Source organism: Geotrypetes seraphini, chromosome 18 (genome assembly GCF_902459505.1).
Source record: "Geotrypetes seraphini chromosome 18, aGeoSer1.1, whole genome shotgun sequence".
Classification (NCBI taxonomy): domain Eukaryota; kingdom Metazoa; phylum Chordata; class Amphibia; order Gymnophiona; family Dermophiidae; genus Geotrypetes; species Geotrypetes seraphini.
In genome coordinates, this window is record NC_047101.1 from 37,747,960 (window position 1) to 37,768,470 (window position 20,511).

General features: G+C 41.5%; 1 protein-coding gene across 2 annotated transcripts in view; it reads left to right on the forward strand.

Annotated features, from left to right (window-relative positions):
* ATP10B (ATPase phospholipid transporting 10B (putative)) overlaps positions 1-20,511 on the forward strand; it is a 424,301-nt gene that overhangs the window by 215,877 nt on the left and 187,913 nt on the right. For both annotated transcript variants that reach the window (XM_033927737.1, XM_033927738.1), the window contains exon 2: positions 11,232-11,522. In XM_033927737.1, the coding sequence (XP_033783628.1) occupies positions 11,248-11,522 (275 nt within the window). In that variant the 5' untranslated portion in view covers positions 11,232-11,247. The remainder of the gene's footprint in view (positions 1-11,231; positions 11,523-20,511) is intronic.

Here is a 20,511-nt window from a genome sequence, read left to right on the forward strand (position 1 = left end):
CCCTTTCTTCTTTTCTTTCTGTCTCCCTTCCTCCCGCGGGTGGTAGAATATATGTCTGTCTTTCTTTCTGTTTCTCTCCCTACCCCTGTCTTTTTCTTTCTGTCTCTCTTCCTCCTGCTGTCTTTCTTTCTGTCTCTCTCCCTCCCTGGACCCCTTTGTCTGTCTGTCTTTCTGTCTCTCTCCCTGCCCCTGTCCCTGTGTCTTTCTTCCTATCTCCTTCCCTACTTCCCTGTGCAGCAGCCGCAGCATTCCCTCTCCCTCCATTTACCGCGAGAGGAGCCTGCACAGACCCAACAGCCCGAGCCCCGACCAGTGTAACTTTCCGGCGGCTCCTCTCACGATCGCCGCCTTCTCCGATGCAGGAGCGGCTCGTGAGAGGAGCCGCTGCAGCGTCTTTTAAGTTCAAACAGAAACTTCGGCCCAGCCTGTAGGTCAGGGGTTTCTCGGGCTGACCGCCACCCGCTGCTGGGGGCTCCGTGCTCGCCCGCTGCTTCCTGCAGCCGCCAACAGCCGCCGCGGCCTTCAGTCGCCGATAGCCACCACGGCCGACATCCGCCTCGGTGGAAGAGAGAAAGAGAGAGAGATTCGCGCGCATGCGCACTCCTACCTGCGGTGCCCTACAGCGCACGGAAAACGGGAGCACGCAGGTGGGAGTGCACATGCGCGGCTTAGGGTTTTATTATATTAGATTTTAGAAGCCCTATTGCAATTCATACTTGTAAATATCAATATTTACAGGCAGGGCAGGATTAATTCTTCGGGGGCCCTAAAAGGCGCACTAGTGCAAATTTTTAGCGTACACTAAGACACGCTAGCATGCCTTAGTAAAATGACCCCTTAGACACACAAGTACACTGGCCCCCATGCCCCACCCCCATTTATTTGCCTGTTTTCACTTGTATTTCTTTTTTATCTTTTATTTTAAAATTCAAAACAAAGATTACCAGTGCCAGTGTACAGTTTTTCTTCTACGCAACCCCTAAACATCTCTGAACAAATCCCCCTTTCCTTCCCTTCCTACCTACTTGCCCAACACATAGGCCTCCTTTTTACGAAACTGCAATACCAGTTTCTAGCGCGGGGAACCGTACTGAATGGCGCGCGCTGCTCCCGATCCTCATTGAGTTTCTAAGAGCGTCGGGAGCTGCACAGCCATTCAGCACGGCTCCCCGCGCTAGAAACTGCTATTGCAGTTTCATAAACGAGGGGGTTAAACTCTGAACCCTTTCCATCCATATATAAAAGTGTACGGTACTGCAATCTTGAGTCATCAGCAGGTGGGATTTCCATTTGATTTCACACGTCCCACTAAAAAGAAGCCAGTTAAATATACAATAACATTATAAACTCCCACACCCATTTGCATAGCAGTATGTTAATTAGTTCACCTTAGGAAACTGGGATTTGTGGCAGTATTGAAGAAATAAATCTAAAACATTTATTAAACTATAATTGCAAATCCGTTGGCCTAAAAACAATAGTCATAAGAAACTTTTACAGTAACTTTCTTCTTTCTTTTCTCCTGGCAAACTCTCCAATGATGTCATCAAAATTCGTACAAAGTTGACAGCAGACTAAAGGCAGGTTGAAAGGTGGGAAGTTGAAGATCAGCCTCTATAAATAGTAGCTTTATTTTATTACAGCAGTCAAAACATGCCCAATGATGATTTAGGCTTCTTTTGAACCTTCTTGTCCTGACACACTTTCAAATTTCCCTTTATAAGAAGTAAAACCATCATAGTACACCAATTCTACATAGTCCTTGCTAGCCAAGGATGTTAGGAAGATTAAACCCAGTTCTTAGAGCTATATTCCAATCATTGGAAGGTCTAATGAACTTCTAGAAAGCAGTGAAACCTACCTCTTCCAATGATCCAACCAGTCTTTGAACTCATATACGTAGACTAAGCAATGACCATAAGCGTAACCATATAACACTACAAATGAATCTACAATCTATAAACCAAAGTCAATAGTCATAATCTACAAACTGAGCTAACTTGTTATGCTAGACTGCTTACATGTCAAACTCATTCTGGATATCAATCAGGTCTACAACTAGAATTTTTAACATTGTAAAGCAGTAATACTATCCGAAAAATAAGTCTATATTAATAACCAAGTTTGCAACTCCTCTCAACTGCCTCATTCTATATCATCCAACTGTAACCCATATGTATGTATAAACAACCAAATTTGTAACTCCTCTAGTATGTTCCACTCCATGTATGTTAACTTGTAATGAAACAACAAGGCAAGCGGTCCACCAAAGAATCAAACGTGAAACAAAAGAAGATCGGCAGACAATAAGGAGATTCAAATCAGGGTTATTCAAGGTGCTCCCAAGAACCATGCTTGATGTGTTTTGCCAAACAAGGCTGGTCAACGCTAACAAAAAAACCATGTCTTTCATACACACAGATCACAGAACCACCAGTATTGAATAAGTAATCACAAACTAATCCCAACCCCCTTTTGCAAAAGCACAAAAGAGATTTCTAGCGCAAGCTGGCGCGCTGAATATTCTGCATTGCTCTGACGCTCATAGGAACTCTGACTGTCGGAGTATTGCAGAGCATTCAGCATGCCAGCCAGTGCTACAAACCGAAGGAAAGGTACAGTTTAGTGGGGTGAAGAACTTATGTGCATGACAGAAGAGCAGGCTTGGGTATGATTGTATGTGATGATCTTAGGGTGGCCAAACAGGTTGAAAAGGTACGGCACCCAATATTGGACACAGTATTCCAGATGAGGTCGTACCGTACAGCAGCATGATGACTTCCTTCGTTCTGGTTGTAATACCCTTCTTAATAATACCCAACATTCTGTTTGCCTTCTTCGAGGTTGCTGCGCATTGTGCCGTTGACTTCATTGTTGTATCCACCAGCACACCCAAGTCTCTTTCAAGGTTACTTCCCTCTAGTACTAATCCCCCCATTTGGTAGCTGAACATCGGATTCTTTTTCCCTATATGCATGACCTTGCATTTCCCTACATTGAAGTTCCCTACATAAGGAAGAAAATGGTTGTTACTGTTCAGCTACTCATTAACCTTCAGATTTCTTTGTAGTAATGTACAAACGCTCCCCCCCCAAAAAAAAAAAAATTAATCTCCCAAAGGGAGATGATAACAACTGAATACTGGCCCTTTTACGTAAAAGTTGTACTTACAATATGGTCCTTTTATTAAGCTGTGGCAAAAGGTGGCCTTAACACACCCTTTCCCATTAGCTAAGGCCATATTTTGCTTCATCCAGGAAATAGAAACATAGAGACAAGACGGCAGATAATAGCCAAAAGGCCCATCCAGTTTGCCCAGAAAAGTATCCACTATCTCCTCCTCTCCCTAAGAGATCCCATGTGCTTGTCCCATGCTATCTTGAATTCAGATACAGTTTTTTTCTCAACCACCTCTACAAGGAGGCCATTCTACGCATCTACCACCCTTTCTGAAAAAAGTATTTCCTTAAATAACTCCTGAGCCTATCACCTCTTAACTTCATCTTATGCCCTTTCACTCTGGTTCCCATATGCCTTATGACCAATGTTCCCTCTAAAAGGACTAAGTTCATGTGAACAACATATTTTTATTTTTTTTTTGCAAGCAAAAATTTTCCATTACATTACCCTGATGCTGTTATACACACTGTGCATTACAGATTACAAATATAAATTTAAAAATGGAAAATAAGATGATTTTTTTATTGAATGGACTTAAATTATTTTTCAGTTAGCTCTCAGAAGCCAACACCTCCTTCCCCAGGTCAAGAAAGTAAGCTGTCCTGACCTGAGAAAGGAGGTTATGGTCTCTGACAATTGGTCAAAAATATATTTAAAATAAAACAATGAAAAGATATCATCCTGTCCTGCTTACTCTCTATTGGCACTTTTGATCATATGATATTTAGTTGTCCGCATTTACAAGTTTTTTGGCAAAATGTTTGGTCCACGATCTGTAAGATATTGTCTATTAATGATGAGATCTCTTATTCAATATTGGTATTTGGAGCTCAGGCTCTGAAGTCACCGTTAGACAAATATGAAGCCAAATTGTTGAAATGTTTCTTACTTTTAGCCTTTAAATCAATTCTCTCCTGTTGGAAGGACTTTTCCTCCATTAGTCATGTTATGTGGTGGAATACTGTTTGTTTAAATTCTAAATATGAAAAAATAGCTGCTGAAAAATACAATGCCCTTTTAGCTCATAATAGGGTTTGGTCTCCTGTTGTGAATTTTTGTAACTCTTGAATATCCATTTTATTATTTTATTGCTATATCTTGGTGAACATGTACTTTCTTTATATACTATTGATTTTGACATTGAAGAGACTAGAATTTTTCTTACCTAGGAAATGGTACTATATTATATTGTTGGATGTTTTTACCTGCTCATGATATTGTTGTTTTTCTCTGCTTTCTGTATGATGTGCTTATGCATTGTTGTTATCTATTTTTGTATTATATTGTTTTTGATTAAAACAATAAAAAAGATTGAACTTAAAAAAAAAAAGAAAAGATATCATCCTATTTCTCTTTTCTATTTATAATTATTAACCTTTATAAACACAGGTCCACATTACCTTATCCTAAATTTAAAATGTCTACCTTTATTTTCTGGCCTTCACTTCTCTGGTTTCTGCTTTCCTCTGTCATAAGTCTCTTTCCAGGATTTTTCTCTCTTCCTTTTCCTTTCGGTTTTCTACCTCTATGTCCAGATTTAACTCATTCTTACAATCTAGTCTTCAAGTTCCCTCTTTTTTACAGTCTACCACAGCTTTCCATCTCTTTCCCTCACCCTGGCTCTCCTATTTTACTTCCCCTTATTCCCAGTCTTTCACTAACTCTGCCCTCTTTCTCTTCTCCTTCTATACTGTTTGCCCCCTATATCTGCCATTTCTTTCCCCTTCCATCATTATTTCCCTACTTTCTGTCTCTTATCCCCAAATATCTGCTCATTTTTCTCCCCTCTTCCATCCAGCATCTACCCCCTATTTTATAGCATCTGCCTCTTCTCCCACTTTCTGTTCAGCAACTCCACACAGTCTCCACTTCCATCTGTCTTTTCCCCCTTGCATACAGTGTTCCCCCCTCTCTTTCCTTTCACTTTCTCTTCCATCATTTCCCATACAACTTATTCCCCCCTCTTTTTTCCATCCAGCATCTCTTCTCTCTCCCCTTCCATCAATATTTCCATCCTTTTTGTATCTCTACCCTTCCATACCATCTGTCCCCTCTGTCCCCATCACCTTCCATCCAGCATCTTCCCTTTCACTTCCCCATTACTTCAACTCCCTCCTCTCTTTAACCCCCCCCCCCAACATCTGCCATCTCTCTCCCCTGTTGTATCTGGAATTTGTCTTTCCACTGCTATACAAAATCTAACCCCTCTCTCTCCCCCACCCCAAACTATTTCCACCAGCTTCTGTCCCCTTACTCTCCTCCTACCCTACTTCTACCAGCGCCTAACCTCTCTCTCCCTCACCCCTTTCCTATCAGCATCTGCCCCTCTATTTCCCACCCAATCCACATCCATCGGTGTCTGCCTCTTCTCTCCCACCCACCTCTAATCCACCAGTGTTTGCTCCCTCTCTCTTCCCCTTCCCCCATCCCCCAGTGTTTGCCCCTAGCATCCCCACCTCTGCTGCTTTCCCGAAGCAGCAGCGACAAACTGAAACAAATCGATTGCAGGACCTTCCCATACATATCCATGGCTGCTGGCTTTGCCCCAGAAGAAGTGACATCAGAGAGGGCGGACTGGCAGCCACAGGTATGCATGGGAAGATTCTGCAGCCAGTTTGTTTCAGTTTGCAGCGGCATAAGATAAAAGAGTGATACCAGAGGGGTGCTGGCCAGACACTACTGGCTTTGGGGAGGGGATCCTCTCAGCCTTAGAGAAACAGCAAGAGGAGCTCAGTGGTCCCAACCTATATGATGCCGTTGAGAGGTGATATGATGAAACCACTGAGCATCTCTTGCTGTTTCTTTGGGGATGAGAGGTGATATGTTGGTGCTGCCAAGTTGCTCTTGTTGATGTTCTGGAGAAGATATTTTTGGCCTGCTGAGGCCGTCTTCTTATATCTTGGAGAGGGAGGGCCCATGCTTCAGAAAGACAGCAAGAGGAACTTGACACAGTAAAGTATGAAACTAGAGATTGCAGCCAACAGGATTAGAAACATGACTGGTCAACAAAGGTAGTAAAGGTCATTTTATTTTCTCTGTCATGATTAGAGTATACCGTAATCAAATTTTCTTTAATTCAAGCTCAACATTATGGTCAAGATAACTTCAAATTAGTGTGATTATTTTCAAGTTCAAGTTTTTATTGGGCTTTGATGAATCGCTTATTTAGTTTTATTAAGCGAGATCCAAAAATTAATAAAATATAAACATATATTTTTACACACAATTTAAAATGTAAAATAATGGGGTGGACACGATAGCCACAGCAATGGAAAAAAATACAAAGGTGCCTGTAGTGAATAATCACAATTTCTTGTGCTTGAACGAATGATATGTAAACCAAATCCCCATAGGTTAGTCCTGAGCCCCCCGACTCGAGTTTCGATCAAAACAAATCATAACATGATATTCTAACTACTTATTATAACTGAAACTTTAAACAAAATTTAGTCCACATAGAAGTATTTATATGTGAGAATTGTGGGTAAATCCTGTATTTAAGATTATCACTGAGTGATATCTTTAGTAGACTAAATTTTGTTTAAAGTTTCAGTTCTAATAAGTAGTTAGAATATCATGTTATGATTTTTGATGAAGAGTCGAAACTCGAGTCGGGGGGCTCGGGACTAACCTATGGGAATTTGGTTTATATATCATTCGTTCAAGTACAACAAATTGTGATTATTCACTACAGGCACCTTTGTATTTTTTTCCATTGTTGTGGCTATCGTGTCCCAACTCATCACTTGTAATTTTCCATCTTGTTGTATTTGGATTGGGCCTGGGACAGTGAAGGCAATGATGGTCCCAGTATTAGCCTCAGTTTGGTGTTATCACTAATCTATGGGCTATTGGTCTGAGCACTTTACTAATATTTATTTATATATATTTTTATTTGATTAATATTAGAGCTGTGATTTGATTATAGAGAGTTTTGAATTTATCATCACAGAATAATATCCATTATCTCCCTAATTTAGTGATACTTGGGAGCACACCAGGACCTCTTGCCATACTCGGCTGTTGCTGCATGTGGCTTTATGAAAAAAGAAGTGCAGTTGGAAAGAATGAGGAGGAGACCTACTTGGATGTTTTAGAGCCAGCCAGAACACAGGAACACACTCTTGGGAGGGGGCATGAACTTCGGACATAGGATGGAAGGATGGGGGAAAAAGATGCTGAGGTGGGGGAGAGAATAGAAAGGGAGAATTAAGCATGGCTATGAGTGAGAGGCAAAGAAATGGTATACATGAGGAAAGGAAGAAAGAGGAGAATTATTGAACATGGTGATGGTTGAGGCGTGAGGTAGAGAGATTTAAGAGGGAGAAATATTGGATGTGGTGGTGGAGAGGAAACCGTGGGGCACATGGAAATGAATGCAAGAGAGAGGAATGTTGGACATGGTGGTGGAGGGAATGGAAGAAGAGATGTGGCGTGGAGCTGGAGAGGGGTGATAGAAGCAGAAATATTGGATATGGGGCTGGTAAGCAGGGGCATGAGATGCTGCACACAGTCTGGAGGATAAGAGAGGGAGAAATATTGGATGTGGCAGTAGAGGGGGTGGGAGAGAGGCACCCTGGATCCCTCTCTCTCTCTTTCCCCACTCCCTTTGCAGCAAAGGAGGGAATGAGAGAGAGGGGGAGGAAGATGTTGCACATGGTGGGGAGGAAGACGTTGCACATGGTGGGGAGGAGAGAGGAAGAAATGCTGTGCATTGGTGGGGAGGGGAAAAAGAGTGCACTTTGTGTAGTTTAATTTTGTGGTTACCATTGTGTATTATTAATAAGCTTATATTGTGTGTGTATATGAAAAATGAGTGGAAGAAATGGTGTTTACAATTAGTACTATTATTATGGGGGTGAGGTCTGGAGAGGAGGTTGGACAGGTCTGGGGCGGGTTCTAGGGCAGAGCTTTTGCCCTCCCCCCAAACAAAAAAGCGTTCCACTGCCTATGGTTGTACATGATAATGGAGGGGAGAAAGGGAGAGATGCTGCATGGAAAGGAATACAGATGTTTGACCCAGGGCAGAAGGCAGGAAAAGAGAGTGGGAAAGAAACAGAACTGTTGGATATGGCAGTGGAAGGGAAGGTACAGAGATGGAAGATGGATGGCAAGCACAGAGAAAGAAGAAACGTCAAATGGGCAGGAGACCTTGGTGAGCGAATTAACAGAGACAAACAGAAACCAGAGCCTGGGACCAACATGATTTGAATTATAAAATGGCCAGACAACAAAAGGCAGGAAAAAAATCATTTTATTTTCTATTTTGTGATTACAATACGTCAGTGTCCTGCCAGATCTGGTGTTAGACAGCGAGCGAGAAAATGTCTTTTTTTGTTTTGTTTACACCACAGCACCAACATGGAGTTTGAGAGGACAAAGGGGGGTGGGGTGGGTGAAGAGGTTACAAAAATAAACCCACCAGGCTGTTTGGGAAAAAAAAAAAAAAAAATGTAAGAAAAGTGAATTAAATCAAATCAAATCGAAAAATCAATTCAATGAATAGGCCAAATCCAATTGAAAAAGTTTTCCCTGAATTGGGCAACATTACTACTGAGCGCTAATTTTTTTCTGATGTTTTAAATGTCATTTATTGAATCTAGTTCTTATTGTGCATTTACAGCAGGACCCATTACAGAGAAAGGGATCTGTGACAAATAATACACATGAATGGCATTAGCATGCCTTAAAAGCCAGTAAATCAAGTTTCAAGTTTTATTATTATTTGATGAATCGCCTATACAAACATTCTAAGCGATAAACAATTTTTAAAAAACAACTTTTTAGAGGACAATTTTAAGACACAAGTAAAAAGTTAAAATACTTATAACACATTACAAATTTCTTCATACATGTAGCTTAAAGACGGACATGATATAGAAGGAAAAGGGGGGTAAAGTTACAATTCTCTCAGGTAGAAAAACATAAAGAGGAAAGAACACGGGGAAGGGAAAAAAATTTTTAGTTCTGCATTTTATTAATAAAAGGTATCGTAGTTTATTTGATAAAAGCATCGTTAAATAAAAAAGTTTTTAAGAGTTTTTTTAAAAGAGATAAGATCTTTTTCTTTTCTGATGTAAAGTGGCAATGCATTCCACGTTTGTGGAGCTGTAACAGAAAACATGTCATTTCTTCTTGTCCCCACAATTTTTAAGGAAGGGACAGTTAATAAGTCTTGTGATGATGATCGTAGAGAACGAGGGGCATAATAAGGAATGAGCATTCTAGACATGAATTGAGGCTCATTGAAAGCTAGAACTTTAAAAACCAAGAATAATATCTTAAAAGTAATTCGGTGGCTAATAGGTAGCCAATGGGACTTAATCAATAGCGGTGTAACGTGGTCAAATTTTTTTGCTTTATGACACCCAGAGAAAGTTGAATAGAATCAGAAACACTTTTTTTTGCTTCTCCATTTGGTTTTCTATGAACTGATGACATTCTCTTTAGATTTGGGGCTATGAATAAGAGTAATAGCACAAAAACTCGGATATGGTGAATATCACAATGAATACAAAAACACTTTCACCAAAAGGAAAAAATTGAAGGTGTAATAAACAGAGACACAGGCAGAGACCAATCTATGCGGAGGAAAAAGCCTCAGACAGGGGCCCACCCACCTCCACAATGGTGGAATAGCGGTGTTCAGGCGATCACTTCACTGGCATAAAACCTCCTACTGTAGTGGTCATAGCAATGTGTCTAAAAATTATTATTATTGCTTTCAAATTTGAATGGTAAGAGAAGATAATGACTTAACTTTCTCCTTTGAATGGTAAGAGAAGATAATGACTTAACTTTCTCCTTAAGGATCGGAACACCAACGGTGGCCAGCGTTTCACTGTCAAGCTGCCTCAGGGTGTAAACAAGTCCGACTTGTTTACACCCTGAGGCAGCTTGACAGTGAAACGCTGGCCACCGTTGGTGTTCCGATCCTTAAGGAGAAAGTTAAGTCATTATCTTCTCTTACCATTCAAATTTGAAAGCAATAATAATAATTTTTAGACACATTGCTATGACCACTACAGTAGGAGGTTTTATGCCAGTGAAGTGATCGCCTGAACACCGCTATTCCACCATTGTGGAGGTGGGTGGGCCCCTGTCTGAGGCTTTTTCCTCCGCATAGATTGGTCTCTGCCTGTGTCTCTGTTTATTACACCTTCAATTTTTTCCTTTTGGTGAAAGTGTTTTTGTATGAATAAGAGCTAGTACAGTATAGGCCCTGCTACCAGAACCCACAGAGGACAGGGAACCTGTTCAAAACCAGCAGGGCTAGTCCTCCCAGAAATCTATTTTTCACAACTCTGAATGACTTTCACAGTATAAGCAGGACAAACTTTGGTGGGAAAAACAAACTTGGTGTACACAGAGGTATAATTTTCAGCTTTTACAGTATAGTCCTACCATACAGGTTTGGAAATATAGGGCTTCTTTTTCAAAGGTACGCTAGCGTTTTTAGAACATGCACCGGATTAGCACGCGCTCTAGTGTCCTCTACCCCCAAAAACTACCACCTGCTCAAGAGGAGGCGGTAGTGGCTTGCGCGCGCTATTCCACGCATTAAGGCCCTAATGCACCTTTGTAAAAGGAGCCCATAGACTTAGTGGACATAGAGTATTTAAAAATTGCAGCATTTTACGAAAAGACATAGCCTATGGTGGTTTATATTACATCATTTTCCGTATGGACATAACCTAACATAAGGTAAAATAGCTTTGTAGGATTGCATGTCATTGAAGCATGGTGGGTTTTTTTTGGTCCGGTGGTCCGACGTACTTGTATTGCAAGACCACGCTCAATTAGAACAGTCACTACACTCCCGGAGTGTCAGATAAAGAAGAGCCATCGGCTCAGTTGTGATGTGTGTATACTGTATGCACTTGTATTGCAAGACATTGCTTGTATATCAAGTTAAAATTTAATAAAATGTTTTGCTTTGATAAACAAGCTCTGCACTGCTATTTCTGATCTGAATTGATCACATAAAACTGGCCTGATCTGCTTCTTAGAAAAAATTGTAACTGTTCATGTTTTATCACTTCATCTTCTAGACTTCCTTAGTCAAGTATGGCAGTCTCGGTGGACTCGGCTCTGTACCGATGCAAACATCTGGCAGTGGAAGAACCTGATCAGGAAGAGGCAGAAACCACACCTTTACTATCTTCTGGTAAACATCACCTTCGATACAGCCTAGACAAACAAAGGATTATCTTTCCAAGCAACAAGAGATGTGAGACAGACTGGAAAAGAATCTCAAGATTTTATTCCGACAACTGGATTCGTACTACAAAGTATACCATTCTCACTTTGGTGCCCCAAAATCTCTTCGAACAGCTTTACAGGTATCTACAGTATAGTGCTGTTGGTATGTTGGTAAATAATCCCCAAATTTATCAGTCACAGTCATACAATACAATGCAATAAATCAATTTGTAGACCGCATAACCAGGTAGTTCAATGCGGTACACTTCTCCCTCCGTATTCGCTGTGATAGGGGATTAACAGAACCGCAAATATAGAAAAACCGCTAATAACTTTTTCGTATGTTATTCGCTGTTTTCTATTAAAAACCATCGTGAATATGGTGAAACCGCGAATAACATGGTCGGAGACCTGGCCTGTTCCTGCAGGAGAGACAAAACACGGTGTAGAAAGTGCCGGGAATCAGCAATTTTCTCTGTCAGTGCTCGGAATCAGCGATTTCTCCATGCAAGCTGGAGTAATTTGGGGGGAGGAGCCAGCAAGCTAAAAACCGTGAATAATCGAAACCGCGATTGCTGAAACCGCGAATACGGAGGGGGAAGTGTAATATAAGTACAACGAATAAGCAGGCAGGAAAAAAGCTAATTACCTATAAACTTATTGCAAAGATAAGTTTTTATTTGCCTTCTAAAATGAAGATAAAAATGAGACATGGAAAACAAGTGCCTGAGATCACTATCGTACATAGCAGGTGGAAAAGAGAGCAGACACTCATGGAATTTTTTGTGTTTGCAGCCATTAGCTGGTGGGAAGACAGAGCGTGAGTATTTAGTCAGCTATGGTGCTCATTTTTGAAGCATATGGATGGCTCAGAAGTCCTGATTTTACAAAGGTAGAATAGAGGTGGCCAAAAGTGCAGTACATCCAAATAGCGAGAGGGTATGTTCTGGGCAGGACCAGGAAGGGCCTGAAATTTGGATGTCCAACAGCGATTACCAAAGGGAATAAACAGCCATGTCTTACATGAAGATCATCCTTATTTAGACCTGTTTAGCAGTCATAGATTCTATTATCCCCTTCTGGTTTCACTTTGGGGGAGATGAAGGGACAGCAACCACTGGGGGATTGAGGAGGTGTCATGCCTTAATTACTCGAAAGGACAGCTACTCAATCACAGCACTTTTCTGTGACCTGAACATAAGAACATAAGAACTGCCATCACCGGATCAGACCTTCGGTCCATCAAGTCCGGCGAACCACACACGCGGAGGCCCCGCCAGGTGTACACCTGGCGTAATTTATAGTCCACCATATCTTTATATGCCTCTCTTAAGGAGATATGCATCTAGTTTGCTCTTGAAGCCTAGGACGGTCGATTCCGCAATAATCTCCTCTGGGAGGGCATTTCAGAGAGTGGTTGACACCTGGAATGCCCTCCCAGGAATGCCTTAGGTATTATGAATATTCTTATTAATAATAATAATAATAATAATAATAACAGTTTATATACCGCAATACCGTGAAGTTCTATGCGGTTTACAAAAGATTAGAGAAGGTACAGAATAATTGGACTTAAGAACGGAAAGAGTGAGTAAGTACAAGGGAGAAGAACAAGTCAGTTGTCTAGGTATTTCAGGAACAGGTATGTTTTTAGACGCTTCCTAAATTCCTCGTAAGTAGTGGGCGAGAGCAATTGCTCTAGGTCCTTACCCCATAATGCCGCCCGATGTGAGAGAAGGTGTTCATGGTGTTTTTTTAGTTTGCAGCCTCTAACTGGAGGGGAAACGAAGTTTGAATGTGTGCTTCTCTTATGTTTGTTGGTGGAAAAGGAGAAAAGGTCCGTTATGTATTTGGGGGCTAGTCCATATAGTACTTTGAAGCAGAGGCCAGGCGAATTTAAACTTTACGCGTGCTTCTGTCGGCAACCAGTGCAACTGCCGGTAGTAGGGTGTTACATGATCGAATTTCTTTAGCCCAGAGATAAGTCTGACCGCTGAGTCATTTTGCATTATTTGAAGACGTCACATATTTTTTGGGGGAGATTGCTAAGTAGGCGATGTTGCAGTAGTCAAGTTGACTTAGTACAAGGGATTGCACTAGGATTCTGAATGCTGACGTGTTGAAATATGATTTAACGGTTCTAAGTTTCCATAGAGTGAAAAAACCCTTTCTGATTAAGGAGTCCACCTGGTCTTTCATGGTTAGGCATTGATCTAGAGTTACACCCAATATCTTCATGGTGGACTGAATAGGGTAACTAAGTTCATTGATGCATAGTGGGGTTTTGGTGTCAAGCGGGTGTGGAGAGGCAACGAAGAATTTTGTTTTTTCTGGGTTGAGTTTGAGCAGACAGCAGGTCTGAGGAGTGACCTAGTAGCTACTGCAGTGGACTGTAAACCAGAGAACCCACCTCAACTCTTTTTGTTTTGTTTGTGAGCCCTCCATGAATAGAAAAATACCTACAGGCTTGCAGGTGTCTTGTATATTTAGGTAAAGTAGGTATTTTTTCTGTTCGTGGAGGGCTCACAGTTACAAAAACAAAGAGCTCTTTTTACTAAGCTGCGCTAGCGGTTTTAGCACGCGCTAGACGCTAACGCCTCCATTGAGCCGGCGTTAGTCTTTACACCAGGGGTGTCCAACCTGCGGCCCAGGGAAGTATTTTGTGCGGCCCCAGTCGAGGGCGATGCAGTGTTTTCCTCTGCTGCCCCCTGGTGTTTACCGTCTTGCCGGCTCCCTCCTCTGTCTTGCTGCCGCGTTTGCACGTTTGTGCGGTCCCAGAAACATTTTTTGGGGGCCAATGCGGCCCAGGGAAGCCAAAAGGTTGGACACCCCTGCTTTGCACGTAGCGTGGGGGTTAGCGTGCGCTAAAAATGCTAGCGCAGCTTAGTAGAGGAAGCCCAAAGTATTAAAGTGGGATTTGAACCTGTGATCATTTTCTAAAAATTCTGCTCTACAGTTCCTCGCTTCCCTCCATTCAAAATTTTAAAGTTTCAGCTTGCACACGGATGTCCATCTCACAGATTTTTGAACATGTGAAGTAGGAATTGATTTGGCATGTTCTGATTTGAATGTCCCATTTTTGACTCGATTCAAAAAAAATCCCAATAGAAGTGATAACTAAATCAAACAAAACTCAGAAAACCCCTCCTATATGCTACGGGTCAATGAGAGTACACTGAGAAAAGTAAAGGAAATAAAATTCCTTAATGCTTATTTCATAGTGAGAGAGAACTTCAGTAACTTTAGCAACACAAACTACTCAATGGCAGCATAGGTCGGTATTAATAGCTGCATGCAGGCAAAAAAATCCCTACTCATTAATGCAATACCTCTTCCTTTACAAAGCCGCGTTAGTTTTTTTAGTGTTGGCTGTGGCTGTAACAGCTCAGAAACTACCACTATTTATTATTTCTATAGCACTGAAAAGGCGTATTTTAACATAAAATAGAGCTTACAATCTAATTAAGACAGGACATTACAGGGTTGGGGAGATTATGGTAGAGGAAATGGCACAGTGGGTCTAGGTATCTGACAGCAGTGAGTGGGAATTAAGAGTTAAAAGCAGTTTCAAAAACGTGGGCATTAGCTTGGATTTGAACACTGCCAGGGATGGAGCACGACGTATTGATTCAGGCAGCCTGTTCCAGGCATATGGTGCCGCAAGAAAGAAGGGACGGAGTCTGGAGGTGGCAGTGGAAGAGAAGGGTACGGATAAGAGGGGCTTGCCCGATGAGTGGAGATCACAGGGGGGGGGGGGGAGCATAAGTGAGGAGAGATATCGGGGAGGCTTCAGAGCGAATGCACTTGTAAGTCAGCAAGAGGAGTTTAAACTGTATTCGGAAATGGACAGGGAGCCAATGAAGCAACTTGAGGAGAGGGGTAATGCTCAGGAATTCTATGATCGTCGGAGCTGTTACTGCAGTGCGGCTCTGTAAAGGAGGGGGTTAGTTACATCATAATTATTCTCTCTCATTAAACCACAAAGTTTCAATGCTCAGTACTCTGAGTGTCTGCTCTTTGCCAGTCAGATTTCAATTGTAACCCACTCAACAAAGTAAAAAACTAAATTGAAGATGTGATGTGTAAGTATTCAGCGAACGAGAAAACACAAAATGACAATGTGAAGCACTTACCTGACGACTGGCTATATCATAAGTTTGACGAGCCTCTTTCGATCATCTGCTTCGGGGACCTTTAGAAAAGCTCAGATAAGAACATAAGAACATAAGCAGTGCCTCCGCCGGGTCAGACCATAGGTCCATCCCGCCCAGCAGTCCGCTCCCGCGGCGGCCCGAACAGGTCACGGCCTGTCTGAGTCACCAGAAGGGGCCCCCTTGCCACCTTGGTTTCCCATTGAGTCCTATCTTCCCATCGAAGTCCTAACCCTCCGGTCTTGCACATGCACGACCTGGTTGGATTTCTATACTTATTACCTGGTTAGCTTTCTATACCTGTGTTACATCCCAGCACCTCTCTCAGTATCCCACGATCCCCCTATCCCTCAGGAATCCGTCTAATCCCTGTTTGAATCCTTGTACCGTACTCTGCCTGATCACTTCCTCCGGTAGCGCATTCCAAGTGTCCACAACCCTTTGGGTGAAAAAAAACTTCCTTGCATTTGTTTTGAACCTATCTCCCTTCAGTTTCTCCGAATGCCCCCTCGTGCCTGTTGACCCCTTCAATCTGAAGAATCTGTCCCTTTCCACCTTCTCTATGCCCCTCATGATCTTGAAGGTCTCTATCATATCTCCCCTGAGCCTCCTTTTTTCCAGAGAGAAGAGCCCCAGCCTATCCAACCTCTCGGCGTATGGGCAGTGTTCCAGTGATCATGATTCAAATCACTGATACTCTTTAAACCCTTGAAAATTGGAGGGAATTGAACGCTGAAGAAAACATCAGCAATGTGTTGTCAATATGTGACGATGTCATCCTCAATGAACTTTATCAGTACTAACAAAACATGCACTGTCCAAACTCAGACTCATAAAAAGTCTATGTTGTTCATATGTTCATTGGGAAAAATCTTACATCTGGCAACTACATGAATATAATGCTGACTATAAAGCTAAATAAAACCCACCACCCCTCCCTTTTAGATGATGGGATACCATTCAACGCAAATCATTTAGATCATGAGATTTGACAGTTTGCAAAGTACGTATCCAAAATTGTTCTCTGTAGGCCAGATGATGGTTGAAATCACCACCCAAGTTTGAAGGAAAAATTTGTTCAATAATGAACCTTTTAATTTCAGTAAAAGAATGGCCTTCTTGACAAAAATTACTTATCATAGATGTTGATGTATTCAATTTTCTTCTATGTTCAATGTCCTAATTCTCCTAATGTCCCACATAATATTTCTGACAGGGGCATATCATGACATGTACTAAGCCCTTAGAATCACATGTGGTATTATAATTTAATTTGTATTGGCAATCACTTGGGACATGGGTCCATTCTGAGAGATGGTAGTTTCACAAAAATCACAATAACCCCAGGAGGTATGTATTTTAAATGTATTTAAAATTATGTAAACCGCATAGAACTTCACGGCTTTGTGGTATATAAATAACCTGTTGTTATTATTATTATTATGTAAACCCTGGGTTACTGAAGTTCTCTTTCACTATGAAATAAGCATTAAGGAATTTTTTTTCCTTCATTTGTCTCCGTGTCCTCTCATTGACCCATAGCATTTAGGAGTCCTCTTTTGTCTTGGACATCCTTTAAAAAATGCCATTCAACATGTCGTTGAAATGTATCCAATGACACCTAATAGATAGTCAGGGGCTGATTCTATACATGGTGCCTAGGTTAGGTGCCCAAATCACAGAGGCTTAGTGACGCCTAACTTAGTTCTGTGAGGAACTAAATTGTTTTTAATTGGTTTAAATGGTATGGTAATTGACCACGCCATTAACCAATTGAAAATCATTATTTTTATTATCAAGTTAGGTTGCACACAGATATCCACGCAGTGCCTAGCAACACCTAAGTCGAGGCACTCTCTGACACCTAACAATGTCTACCTGAAAAGTAGGCGTGGTTAGGTGCAGAGAATAGGCGTGGTTGACTTAGACATCATTAGGCGTTCGTGTTAGGTGCTGGTGTTAGGTGCTGGTACAACCTGGCCTAATATACCAGCGCCTGCCTCTAGAATGCCTAAGTCCGCTTAGGCTCTATAAACAGCACCATGCGATTGATTGACAACCGTGTGGACGACGTCTACAAGTTAGGCGCGGTTAGGGGTCATTTATAGAATCAGCCACTCTGTTCTAGTTCAGAAAACAATGCCTGATATAACTAAACATATATTTGGAATGAAATATCAGGGGTTAATATTTACCTCATGGTTGTCAGGATTTTTTTTAAACATTGGCCACCAGCTGAATTGTACCCAGATATTCAGTGTCAGCTCTATACCTGATACTGCAGCCGCCAGGAATATCCCAGGAAACAGCAGATAGCTACAGGGTTACCTGAGGACAGCCTTCAACTCAGTTAAGTAGCACTGAATATAAGTGCCACAATTTTCAGATGTCTGTGGATTAACTGTGTGACCACCATGACTCAGAAACTAAAGAGAAAAATAGCATATGAAGTTTTTATTAGTCACAATTGTGCCATTGTAGAAACATTTCAGATTGGTCTTTTGCAATTTCCTTGAATGCTTGCAAATCTCTATCCTAGGAATCATTTTTTAAAATTATCTCTCGTACTCTGAATTAAACGATCTAAAATTGGCCATGATGATGCTTACATGCTCCCCTTACATGCTCACAGTGAAAGTGCATGCTTTCATGCTAATTAGTATTTTATCCCATGTCATTTACACATATAAGCGGCCACTTACCTCAGAAATTGACTAAAATACCGGCATTTATAGGTATTCCTAGCACTTCAAACTAGACAGCTCCTATATGAGATGACATTATGAACTAGATTCAGTAAAATGTACTGAAAATTGGGCACTGAAAAACATGAGCGCTGATCTCTGTTCTATAAACGGCACTCCAAGTTTGCTCTTAGCGCCAGACTCCATGGATGCGAGGGCTTGCACCAAGGGAAACCTGGTGTAAATTGTCACTTCTAAATTAGGCATGGATCCCTCAGATTTTATACTACTGAATGTATCTTTAGTGACTGGCCTTTCAGTTGCATGGAGTTGAGGGTTGAAATTTTGATGTGGGGGGGGATGCAAAGGGGTTTGGGGTTGGGGCGGTCGCTGTTATAACATGGGTGATTTGGCCAAATTTGGGGGAAATATTGTGAAATGTAACTGGGGGACTGAGTTAATGTACATGTTAAAGGGGGAATGAAATGGATCACTCATGGATGACACCACCATGAAGTGGGAATGAATATGGATCACTTATGGACGTCATTACCATGAGTTGGGGGGTATGACCTGATAATACTTTAGGTCATGCTATAGTTGAAGTGGCATGAGGTTGATTGGAAGGATAATAATAATAACTTTATTCTTCTATACCGCCACAATCGTGCGACTTCTAGGCAGTTCACAACAGAGAGCTGGACAATCAGCGAGATACAACATGTAGATAGATAATGAATTTACAGTATACAGAATCTTAAAAATGCAGCGTATTACAATATACAGTTTGTTTAGAATTTCAGAGGGGTCCTTTTAGAAAAAGTAGCGAATTACAGAATATGATTTGTTAAGAATTTTCTGAGGGGACATAGTAGGAAAAAAGAAATGGAAGTTGTGTTTGGAGTAGTTAATGTTTAGGTGATATGTCTGTCGAATAAGGCCGTTTTTTATGACTTTTCTAAAAGCGACGTAGGTCAGTCTAGCTCAGGGATCTCAAAGTCCCTCCTTGAGGGCCGCAATCCAGTCAGGTTTTCAGGATTTCCCCAATGAATATGCCTTGAAAGCAGTGCATGCACATAGATCTCATGCATATTCATTGGGGAAATCCTGAAAACCCGACTGGATTGCGGCCCTCAAGGAGGGACTTTGAGACCCCTGGTCTAGCTCCATTAATGTAGTTGTCTAGCCAGTGTTGTTGTTTGTTTGCTTGGTACATAAAAGTTCTGTCCAGAAAGGTTTTGTTTTTACAGCCAGTAATGCTTGGATATGCAAACAGATTGCAGTTTCTGGTTTGTCTTATGGGACTGTATAATATGAAGTGAGATAGCAAGTATGTAGGAGCTACTTTCATCACCAAATAGTTCATGGGGGGAGGGAGTGTGTGAGGATAGCCACATTGTGACTTGGGAATGTTAACAAAATTAATTAAGAATTGTATATAAGAATTAAATTAAATTAAACCTTGTTAAAGTTGTTTGAAAATAAAGCTGCGGCCAAACATTTATTCCACTAATAACTTTATAGTTGGATTTATTGTATGTAAGTTTTAATGGTAGTAATAGTGGTGACAGGGTGTGAATGCTAATGTTATGAACAGGGATTTAGAACTAGAACAAAACAGTAAGGGGCTCATAATCGAAACGGGAATACGTCTAAAAACCAGCCTAAATCGGCACTTAGACGATCAGTGAGACAAGTCGTCCAAGTACCGATATTCGAACCAGGTTTTAGACATTCTAAAAACAACTTAAGTCTTCACAGTGCTGCAGTACCCCCAGAGCTATAAGGGACGTTTTAGGAGGAGTGGTGAGGGCGGGATTTGGCCGGGACATGGGCTGTTCTAGACTTAGTTGTACTGCATATAAAGCCATACTGCATATATAACAGTAGTCTCTCGAGACTACGACGGGAACTCCCCACAGCCATTTCCTATTGGCAATCTACACGGGGCAGGAGCATAGGAAGATCGCTCCTGCCCCAAAAGCCCGCTAGACCACCAGGTAAGGCCGGGACGCCGGAGGGAAGGCTAAACTATGGGATTTTTTTCTTTTTTTCCCACTCCCCAAAAAATCACGAATATGTGAAATCGCGATTGCCGAAACCACGAATGGGGAGGGGGAAGTGTAATCGTCCTTCTAAGGATATTTTAACATTTCGTTAGCTCGGCCTTTTCGGCCGACCTTCTGGCTTTTCCCCTCCTTTTGTTCTTTCCTATATTAATATTGTAGTTTCTCCCCTTTTTTCCTCTTGTTCCAGTTAGTCATTGTCTACTCGTATGTCTTTGTCTTACGCTT